General features: G+C 40.7%; 1 protein-coding gene across 1 annotated transcript in view; it reads left to right on the forward strand.

Moving 5' to 3' along the window:
- The window catches only part of SPRING1 (SREBF pathway regulator in golgi 1), a 39,990-nt gene that overhangs the window by 8,371 nt on the left and 19,444 nt on the right, over positions 1-12,175 (forward strand). The window contains exon 2 of the mRNA XM_073625833.1: positions 7,437-7,593. Within this exon, the coding sequence (XP_073481934.1) occupies positions 7,437-7,593 (157 nt within the window). The remainder of the gene's footprint in view (positions 1-7,436; positions 7,594-12,175) is intronic.

The raw sequence follows: 12,175 nt of genomic DNA on the forward strand, positions 1-12,175 counted from the left end.
AAGGTAAATCTAAAGGACATTGAACAAGAAAAATGTATAATGTATGGCCAGCCTAAAATGCTTTACAAAGGAGCTCTTTGTTTAATTCAAGTTGTCCTCATTCAGGATATTGGCCAAATTTAGCTCAGTATGGTGATTTGGTGCATTAAAACCTCTGTGATGTACAATATTGGCCAATTCATCGTTTCTATGCTGTTGCATATAATCTAGTTCTTGTGGTGTTATCGATGGACCTCCTAAAGCCAAACGGGCAGGGTGGGGGTCCTCCTCTACAGCATCTTTTGGTCAAACATAATACATCATTACTTTTATTAATCCCTTCTGTCAGGCCAGTATAATTTGCTAATTAATTTATTAATTTGCTAATTTAGCCATGTGCAAGCGATTCTACATGTTCCCCTAATGCAGAAAATTGAAGCCGGCAAATTAAAAGTTCCTTCATATTTTAAAGGCGTTGCTGTACTTTTTTTGTCCACGCCACCCATTCCCATGCTCAGGCTGGGCATTTTCTGAGAGTCCTTGACCATTCATTCCCTTACTTAAGTCAATGCCCATAACGACTTGCCAGTATTTTCTGCTTGCGCCTATATTCCCTCCTGCCTCTAGTACAAATAGTACAGTAGATCTGCAGATTTTCAAGCTTAGCTTCCACTTATTCATGCAGATAGAGGGGGTTTATGACAATTGGACAAAGCACTTTCCTCCTCGTCTCTTCGTGGGTTTTATTCTGACCCTACCATGTACCTCTGACCCAGGCAGCCCCTTAGGGCTAACGCAAAGGAATGCAGAAGTCTATCCCTGTTCCAGCCTGTGAAGGAGGACACAAACACATTCTGACACACACACACGTTACCCAACCAGGAAGGTCAGAGAGTGAGCCTGGTTTACTTGGGGACCAACTGGTAGGGCACAAAGGAAAGGCAGAAGTTTATGCAAGCTTAAAAACGTCTTTCTTGTAACAGCATTTAGCGGTCTGAATTCCCAGTGCTCCCGATCAAGGCATCATGGAAAAGGAACAAGGTGCGCCAGACTAGGTGTAGTATTTAAGAACTCATTTAATAGGACAAACAAGCCAAATAGCTACTCACAAGGAGATAATAATATTCAGGCTTATATAGGATAGGGTGTCCGTGGTCACTGTGCAGTCCATGGTGTAGGGAACTGTGTTCCAGCAAACGAGATGACCAGCCACAGGGTAGTGGAGCAGCGGTAGAGCCTCTGTGGATGTTCAGAAGGCTAGCTGGGTAGCACGGTGTGTAATGCCTATGGCGTCCTCCACCAGTTGGGGTCTTATGGCAGAGTGGCCCGACGAAAACCTCTCCTCAGTGCAAGACACATGAAAGCCCGCATGGAGTTTGCTAAAAAAAACACCTGAAGAACTCCAAGATGGTGAGAAATAAGATTCTTTGGTCTGATGAGACCAAGATAGAACTTTTTGGTATGTGTGGAGAAAACCAGGCACTGCTCATCACCTGTCCAATACAGTCCCAAAATTGAAGCATGGTGGTGGCAGCATCATGCTGTGGGGGTGTTTTTCAGCTGCAGGGACAGGACGACTGGTTACAATTGAGGGAAAGATGAATGCGGCCAAGTACAGGGATATCCTGGACGAAAACCTTCTCCAGAGTGCTCAGGACCTCAGACTGGGCCAAAGGTTTACCTTCCAACAAGACAATGACCCTAAGCACACAGCTAAAATAACGAAGGAGTGGCTTCACAACAACTCCGTCACTGTTCTTGAATGGCCCAGCCAGAGCCCTGACGTTTACCATCCAACCTGACAGAACTGGACAGGATCTGCAAGGAGGAATGGCAGAGGATCCCCAAATCCAGGTGTGAAAAACTTGTTGCATCTTTCCCAAAAAGACTCATGGCTGTATTAGATCAAAAGGGTGCTTCTACTAAATACTGAGCAAAGGGTCTGAATACTTAGGACCATGTGATATTTCAGTTTTTCTTTTTTAATAAATCTGCAAAAAATTTCCAACAATTCTGTGTTTTTCTGTCAATATGGGGTGCTGTGTGTACATTAATGAGGAAAAAAATGAACTTAAATGATTTTAGCAAATGGCTGCAATATAACAAAGAGTGAAACATTTAAGTGGGTCTATATAATATTATAACACATATGCACATATATTTTTTCTTTACGTTCCAAAATATTCATGATAAGAGCTGAGTGTCGTCTAGCCAAAAAAACATATAAAACACTTATAAAAATGATATCTAAGGATAGATGTACATAAAGATGTACATAAAGTGTTAAAGCTTATTAATGGATAAAAACAGCAGGACAAGAATATCTATACATACATACCAAGCTGCAAGTGTAAAGAGTTTTCTACAGTAGAAGAGGTTCTAAAGAATGAAATCATTTTTCATTTTCCATTGATACTTACCACCCACAAAAAAGTATATATGGGACTTCAAAGAAAGCAAAATAGATAGTTGGGGTAAAGGAACCTAAAAACAATGCAAGTGATATATTAAGAAATTGTTTACGTACGGAAAACATTATTACTATGGTTATTATATGACTATTAGTTTTGATTTCCTCGTTTAGGCCATGAGGGGGTCATGGTATTTAAAGAATAGATCCAGAAGGTCTCTTGTTTGCATAGGCGTTGGAATCTCTCTGCTGGAGTATATTTGTCAGGTATGGCTTCAATGATCCAGACCTGGAGATCAGCAATATCTTTTTGATGGTCGGCAGCAAAGTGGCGTGCAACACTATATTTTGGGTTACCAGCCTGGACAGCTCATCAGTGCTCTCCAAATCTGGCACGTAAGGCCCTGATTGTTCTACCAACATATATTAGTCCACATGGACAATAAATGCAGTAGACTACATATATGGTAGAGCAGTTGTAAAAATAACTTAAAGTGAAAGTCTACCGTTGGTCATAAAAGTTTTTTTTGCCATGAATGACATGCGAGCAGGTGAGGCATAGGGCTTTTTTACAACAGAACATCCCTATAAGTGGAATTAGAGTGAGCTGTTCGAGCATGTTATTTTTGTTACCTTGGGATTTAATTTTGCTAGGAGCAATCTTACTCTTGATGTTTGGTGCCCTTCGATAAGTGAATTTTGGTATTACAGATAGGGACTTGGATAAGTGAGGGTCTTGAGTTAGAATGGACCAATGTTTCTTAAAGATATTCTCTATTTTTTTATGACTAGCATGATATTGGATGATATATCGAGTAACTGGTTCTGACGTCTCAAGCGGTGAAATTGACTCTTGTGTACATTATTTACCCACCTAGGGTGATGGTAGCTGGAGTAATGTAAAAATGAATTTCTAGCCATGGGCTTCGTGTAATTTTTAGCAGTAATTGTGCTGTTGATATGAAATAATTCCAGATCCAAGAAGCCTTTAGACTTGGGGTTCATAACTGAGGTAAATGTTAAACCAAAGTTATTGGTATTGCAGTAGGCGACAAAATCATTAACAAAGCTCGCTGGACCATCCCAAATGATAATAATATTGTCAATATATCGACCGTAGAAGACTAGGTGTGCAGAGAAGTGGTTGTCGGCCCGACACACCTGATCTCCCACAGTCCCATAGTTAGGTTGGCATAGCTCGGGGTAAAATTGGCCCCCATAGCTGTGCCACGTTTTTGCAAATAGAAATCACCAAACAAAAAATAATTATGCTTCAAACAGAACAGGGTAGCAAAAAGAATCAAATCAATTTGTTGTATATTGAGAGTTGGGTTATTATTAAAGGAAATGGATAACTGCCTGGAGTCCAACTTTGTGGGGTATCGAGGTGTATAGGGAACACATATCTAAAGATACCCACAAGTATGATGGTTCCCAGGTATAGGGGCGTAATAGTTCTATCAAACGTGTACCATCTTAAAATAAGGAGGGAAGTGCCTGGGCCAGTGGTTGAAGGAAGTAGTCTATGTATAATGAATAACTGGTGGTGGTACTATCCATGGAGGCGACTATATGCTGACCTTCTTCTTATAGCAAGTAAGTATATGTGGTCACTTACCATGTATTTAGTTTAATTTCATCTCTTCTATTTAGTAATGATTCTTTGATGGTGGACTGATCGACTGATTTATTGATTGATTGGCTAATCTATTTAATTAATTCAATTTAACCTCTCTTAATCTATCTTTGGATACCAACTTCTTATTATCTTCATGCATTTTTATGACTGGTTGATCTATTTATATATTTTTATCTTTATTATATGTGTATGTGTATGTGTGTGTGTGTGTGTGTGTGTGTGTGTGTGTGTGTGTGTGTATGTATATATGTATTATTCCTCCAATTATTATGTCATTTTTATGTATCCTTTTGCTATATATTGTTTCTCCCACATTTTTTTTTTTTTTATATATACATCTTTAATATCTCCTGGTCTGAGCAATATATGTCTTGCTATATCCGTTTTAAAAACACAGCGTCCTGTCTCTATGGACGTTTCCCCCTTATCCTATAAATACCTGACTTCCTGGACTGTCAGATCTGAAGACACAGCGGATGCTGTGAAATGCGTCATCTGATTGATCGCTACGACATTTCCGGAGCTTGCGTTCCACGCTGACGCCATAGGGATTGCACGCGTGCTACCCAGCTAGCCTTCCGGACATCCACAGAGGCTCTACCGCTGCTCCACCTCCCTGTGGCTGGTCATCTCATTTGCTGGAACACAGCTCCCTACACCTTTGACTGCACAGTGACCCCGGACCCCCTATCCTATATATGCCTGAATATTATCATCTCCTTGTGAGTATCCATTTGGCTTGTTTGTCCTATTAAATGAGTTCTTAAATACTACACTTAGTCTGGCACGCCTTGTTCCTTTTCCATTATGCCTTGATCGGGAGCACTGGGAATTCAGACCGCTAAATGCTGTTACAAGAAAGACGTTTTTAAGCTTGCATAAACTTCTGCCTTCTTTCCATTGTGCCCTACCAGTTGGTCCCCAAGTAAACCAGGCTCACTCTCTGACCTTCCTGGTTGGGTAACGTGTGTGTGTGTGTCAGAATGTGTTTGTGTCCTCCTTCACAGGCTGGAACAGGGATAGAATTCTGCATTCCCTTGCGTTAGCATATAAAAACTGTGCAATTGCATGAGAACAAATAAACAGAAAAAAAAGAATAAGCTCTGCCAAATGATCTGTTCTGCTAATTTGTTTTTTTACTAAAGATAAGAAAGGGGCGTTGTGAGATGTTATTAAAAACTAGCAAATAGGATAATATTATATTTCAGAAGTAAGCAGCTATCTCTAAATGTTAAAGCAAACCTTTATTATATTGCAGCTTACGAATTCTTAGATGTGATGGCTGCATTCGTTTTCACAGAGTGCGTTCCTGTGCAGTTTGTAGTGTGAACCAGCTCTAAACGGGTACACCTTTTCTTTTTTATTAACAGCCCTAGTAATCTAGTTGGTCTGCTGCATCTAGCACATATATAGACATTTGGGGTTGATTTACTAAAGGCAAATAGACTGCACACTTTGCAAGAGCAGTTTCTCCAGAGCTTAGTAAGGCCCCTTTCACACTGGGGCGGTTTGCAGGCGTTATTGCGCTAAAAATACCGCCTGCAAACCGCCCCAAAACAGCCTCCGCTGTTTGTTCAGTGTGAAAGCCCGAGGGCTTTCACACTGAAGCGGTGCGCTGGCAGGAGAAGAAAAAATCTCCTGTCAGCCGCATCTTTGGAGCGGTGTATTCACCGCTCCTGCCCATTGAAATCAATGGGACAGCGCGGTAATACCGCGGCTATACGAGGGGTTTTAACTCTTTTTCGGCCGCCAGCGGGGGTTAAAACCGCACCGCTAGCGGCCGAATACCGCGGTAAAACAGCGCTAAAAATAGCGCTGTTTTACCGCCAACGCCCCCTACCGCCCCAGTGTGAAAGGGGCCTAAATGAGCAGAAGCTCTGCTGTCTTCCATCATCCAATCATGTGCAAGAAAAAATGCAATTTTTTTTTTTTTTTTTTTTTTTAAATCTTCCTTGCACGTGATTTGGGTATTCTTTACAAAGCAAACCTTTGCCTCATTTACTAAGCTCTGGAGCAACTGCTCTTGCAGAGTGCACAGCCTATTTGCCTTTATAAAATCAACCCCTGTATGTATATCCTTGATGATCCTTGATGATGTTGAGGTCAGAATAAAGCCTTTATCGGGAGACATTGAAAGAAATCGCTGGATATAACCAAAACCTTTCGACTGACATTTACATGGTTCCAACCACATACCTTGACTAGACCTATTGTCTCACAGTTGCCCAGTGAATCATTCAATGTGACAGTCCACTTCTGACTGCTCTAATATATACCCTGGAATACATCGGGTTGGATTAAAAAGTTTTGTGGGCTCAATTTATTAGAAATAAAAACTGTTGTGGGACACCAAAGCGTTAATTCAGTCTCAGCCTATGGGGGTTGAATCACTTAAAGATAAACACCTGGCAATTTTTATTTTCATATTTTTTTATTACCATGCAGTGGGGCTGTGCCCGCACTGCATGGGTTAACTGCTCCTTTTGATCTAGGGGATCAGAGAGCCGAGATATACTCACCTAATCTTCTGAACCTCCCAGCGAGACACTGCTCTGGACGTGAAGAAGTTACGAACAGTCCACCCACCACTGGACATGGAGGAGTTGAGTTTTCCGGAGAACCGAAGGAACGGATGAGTATAGGCTATGTGTACACCCCTAGACAAAACAAGCAGTTAACCCAGGGAGTTAGGCTTTAAACCGAAGAACAGAAGAAGAGTAAAAATGTTAGTAAAAATGAAGCACACATTCTATTAGTTGATTTTGGTGACATTTCCAGTTTGTAATAAGTTTCCTTTCCCCATGGTCCATGGTTATTGAATTAGTCCCAAAACTTTTGAGATGCTGCAGTAAACTCTAGGAGCACACGGCAAATAAATTGAGGTGTATGTGGTTTTACATTACATGCATGCTGTTCATTCTGAGTTTATCTATCTTGTCCCTATACTTACTCCCTATTCATGCATGGGGTTGTACTGACTCACTGACAAATATTGCAACTTATTATTCTCGCTGACAAATGAAGAGCTAAAATTCTGTATGTTAACCAGAATAGCCATTTTCTTTATATACAGAGATGGAAAACTATGAAAGACCATTACTAAAACCAATTATTTATCACATTAATGCATCCCCTGGGACTTCTGGAAACCCCGGGAGCTATGAAGGGCATGTTTGCTACATTCTGTTCAGATTCCTGGCACCTGCCCAGTTCACTGTGATGGACGCATGAGCTGCAGCAGATTTCTTCGTACTCTGTGCTCCCTCTGTCCCAAGTGATCCAAATTACTTTTCAGACAAATATAGATATTTGCAATATTAAAAATAGAGTTGCTCTTTTTTTAAGAATCCTTGTATTCTTTTTGATGTGCAGTATTGCTTTCAATTTTGTATTTTATTCCTCCCTCAGGAAGAAAGAACGATGGGAGACCGAACACTTCTTGAGACAAAAGATGAAGAGCAAAGCATTCATTGGAAAATTCAGTTCAACCTGGGAAACAGCAGCCGGGTCAGAGATCAGTGTCGGAACTCTGTGCAAGGAAAACGACTTATTACAGATGACTTGGGTAAATCTAAACCTTCCTATCCTTTACAGCAGGGGTCTCAAACTGGCGGCCCTCCAGCTGTTGCGAAACTACAAGTCCCATGAGGCATTGCAAAGCTGACAGTTACAAACATGACTCCCACAGGCAGAGGCATGATGGGACTTGTAGTTTCACAACAGCTGGAGGGCCACCAGTTTGAGACCGCTGCTTTACAGCCAGGGAAGCTGCCATCTTGGCCTCTGTTTGATCTGCAGTTGCCATGATGCAGCACATGTCATCAGCTATGACACAGGCCATTTGATGGCTTGATAGTACGGTTGAGAGCTACCATAAGCACACTAGTAATTGTAACAGTTATCATTTATGGCATGCCTTGAATGTACTGTTTTGAGAAACTGTTAAAATATTGGGTTTGGTTCAACTTTAGCACATGGCTGAAACAGTTTTACCTGACCAGAAATTTGTAAAAGAATGCAAACATTATTGTAATCCACTTTCTTTATTGTCTGATTTTTGGACTGTTTTTATGTTATGTTTTACCTTACCCCATAACTGCTACTATTTGAAACCTCCTCCCTTTTTTTTTTTTTTTTTTTTTTTTTGCAACATCTTTGTTAAGAAATAGGCGGTATGTTTGTTTTTTTTTTTTTTTTTCTTGTTTGTTTGTTTGTTTTTTTTTTTTTATTAACCACATTAAAGTGGTTCTAATTTCAAAAGTTTTTCACCATAATGCATTTTCTGCACTACCTTCCAAAACCTGCCCCCCCCCCCATTCCCTAAACACTTTCATGAGTCCACTCTCCTCTTGATCCAGCGCTGTTACCGGCTGCAGATCTTCTCCCTTCACTTCCTGCTTTCACGGGAAACGCTGAGATCAGCAGGAGCGGGGGGCATGGCTGAGCTCGGGAGCACGCCTCTATAGCACATGGCTTGCTATTGGGAGCATCCGCAAGAAGGAGTGGACAGTGCTGGAGGGGTCTCCAGAAGAGGAGGTACGGGGCCGCTCTGTGCAATATCATTGCACAGAGCAAGTTAGTACAATGTGTGTATTTTTTATTTTTTTTCTGTAGCCAAAAAAAAAAAAACAGAGCCTTTTAATCACGGTAAGGTTTTGTTCAGTCAGGTCAGATGCAAATGGTGCTCAAAGCGGTTGTATACCGCTGCACTAAAAAACGTTCCCTTGTAAGACAATTGCATAATGTGCTAATATACATCATTGCATACTAGCACATTATGAAATTCTTATCTTAGAACGAAGCCCTCCAGTGGCCCATTGTCACCGCTGACAGGGCTTCCATCTTCCCCCGGTCCTCTCTCCGGGTTCGCAGACTCCAGCTGTGTGAGTAGTCAGAGCCACAATGACGTCAATCCCACGCTTGCGCGCAGGACCCCTCGGTCCTGGGGTCAGTGCTCTGAAGGTCTGGCGTAGTATGCTGGTTCTTTAGAGCGCATGCGCCGGTGTTGTCACCGGCTGCATCCAGTGTGAATATCTCCTAAACGGTGCCCCATTTTACCTACAGGTAAGCCTTATTATACGCTTACCTGTAGGTAAAAATCACAAAGCGGACTTTACTACCGCTTTAATAGAGTTTTTCTTCAATACTTTTGCAATAAACCCTTGCATGGATGTTGCATTTATGCAGTTGTACTTTTTTAAGGGCTGACAACATTAGTACATTCAGGTTCTTTGAAACAGAACTCGTATTAAAATGTACATAATGGGTAAAGAAGAATGTGTAACCAACCACACACCCTTGTTGTCCGGTTTCTGTGATGTAAGTCATTTCAGAACTTTTTCCACCTTAAATGTGACCTATAAATTGTACAATTCAATTGAAAAATAAACTGAAATCAATTTTTCTTTTTGGGGGGGGGGGGGGGGGGGAGTCAAAATAAAATAATGCGGTTGCATAAGTGTGCACACCCTCCTTTAACTGGGGATGTAGCTGTGTTCATAATTAAGCAATCACATTTAAATTCATGTTAAATAGGATCAGTACACACCTGTCATCATTTAAAGTGCCTCTGATTAACCCCAAATAAAGTTCAGCTGTTCTAGTAGTTCTTTCCTGACATTTCATAGTCGTAGCCTTCAGCAAAAGCCATGGTCCACAGAGAGCTTCCAAAGCATAAGAGGGATTTCATTGTTAAAAGGTATCAGTCAGGAGAAGGGTACAAAAGAATTTCCAAGACATTAGATATACCATGGAACACAGTGAAGACAGTCATCATCAAGTGGAGAAAATATGGCACAACAGAGACATTACTAAGAACTGGACGTCCCTCCAAAATTGATGAAGAGACAAGAAGAAAACTGGTTAGTGAGGCTGCCAAGAGGCCTACAGTAACATTAAAGGAGCTGCAGGAATATCTGGCAAGTACTGGCTGTGTGGTACATGTGTCAACAATCTCTCGTATTCTTCTTATGTCTGGGCTATGAGGTACAAAGAAAAACATCCAAGTCTGGCAAAATTTTGCAAAAACACACCTGAAGTCTCCTAGAAGCATGTGGGAAAATATGTTATGGTCCATAATTCCAAAACATAGGTTTGGCTCAAAAACAACCCTGCACATCACTAAAAGAACACCATACCCACCGTGAAGCATGGTGGTGGCTGCATCATGCTTTGGGGCTGTTTTTCTTCAGCTGGAACAGCAGGAGACTTATGCTGGCCATACTATACACTATAAGAAAAATCGTCCGAACCCATTTTTGAAAAATTAACATTCAGCCATGAGAGCAAACAATAGTGCCATCATGTAATAAATCGTTCAGTGGACATAAATGAATCCAATTTTTTGTTTGTTTTTTTTACATATACCTAGTGCAAAGAGTTTGGATGGGAAACACATTAACCTTTCAATTTATCGTTCATTCGGCAGAAAATTTCTTAACTTGTCCTGCGTTTCTTCAGCTGAAAAGCATCCCAACGATTATCGATTTTGTACCCATTAATTGGCCGAAAAAAGAACGAGCTGGCCAAGTGACCGAATTTTGGCGATTTTTCATATAGTGTATGGCCAGCATTAGCCAAGGTAGAGGGCATTATGAACATCACCAGAAGATGATTAAAGTTTTGGAATGGCCCAGCCAGAGCCCAGACCTGAATCCGAATGAAAATTTGTAGGGTGATCCGAAGAGGGCTGTGCACTGGAGATACCCTCATGATCTGACAGATTTGGAATGTTTTTGCAAAGAAGAGTGGGCAAATATTGCCAAGTCAAGTTGTGCCATGCTGATAGACTCATACCTAAAAAGACTGAGTGCTGTAATAAAATCAAAAGGTGCTTCAACAAAGTATTGGTTTAAGGGTGTGTACACTTATGCAACCGTATTATTTAAGATTTTTATTTAATTTTGCATAAAAATGCAGGTCAAATAGAAATCCTATTATTTTCTACATGGCTGCTTCACATCTGTGTGCTATACTTTTATTGTGAATGGAAAGGGGAATCTATATGGGTCCATTCACATCAATGTATGTTCATAAACAACACGTGCTGCATGTACATGGATCAGTGTAAATGCAGCCTAAATAAAGCTTTAACAGTTTAGAGGATGAGCAAAGTGCCACAGACCAATTTGCATTGTCAAAGCTACAATAAAAAACAAATCTTTCTCCCTTGCAGTTGTAAAGCTGTCAGGATGCAAGGGAAGGCAGGTTTTTAGATGACTACAATCTATAATGTTTTAGGGAGGAAAACACTAAAAAAGCAATTTTAGGATGAGTAATCATGTTCAAATTGGCACACTTATCTTTTAGAGAGCCAATGTTTTATTTTTCAAGTCTCTTTGGAAAGGGATTTTTTTTACATTTTATAAATTATTTATATAAAATTGTATTTAACAAATAAACATAGTCCATGCGTGCCCCCTAGTTTGTAAAGGATGCTGGGCTTCTAATCAGGAATATCGGCACTGTCCACATACTTTGAAGCAGTAGGTATAGATCAGGGGTAGGCAACCTGGGGCCCTCCAGCAGTTGTGGAACTACGATTCCCATGAGGCATTGCAAGGCTGCCAGTTACAATTACTGGGGCATGATGGGACTTGTAGTTCTGCAACAGCTGGAGGGCCCCAGGTTGCCTACCCCTGCTATAGATGATTGACCTGTTTCTATTAGGATAGAGGGATGGGGTGTGTGCTTCCTCTGTGAGTTTCTTTGCATTGTCTGTATTCTGATCTCCCTGCTATTCCAGTCTGCTTCATTGCACAGCTGTAGAGTGAATTGTTAAAAAGCTGTGACTTTTTGCTAAATGTAAAATATTCTGATTTTTATTCAGTCATTCCTGACGATTTTAGGTTTTTGATTCAATATTATCTTTTAAAAAAAGTCCACGGAGGGCTGGAGGAATGAAGAACGTCTACAACAATAACCTTACTCTCCCTTGAGAAGAGGCACATAAGAGGGAATATGATCACAATGTACAAATATTTAAAGCGGTTGTACACTGCTGGACATCTTTATTTTTTTATTATAGGCTTACCTATAGGTAAAAGTCAGTAAAGGAAGTTTACTTCTGCTTTAAATGGTGACTCTAGCACTAAGAGGAAACTGTTTAAAGTGGTTCTAAAGTCTACAGTAAGTGTTTTTATACCTTA

This window comes from Aquarana catesbeiana, linkage group LG01 (genome assembly GCF_042186555.1).
Source record: "Aquarana catesbeiana isolate 2022-GZ linkage group LG01, ASM4218655v1, whole genome shotgun sequence".
Taxonomy (NCBI): Eukaryota; Metazoa; Chordata; class Amphibia; order Anura; family Ranidae; genus Aquarana; species Aquarana catesbeiana.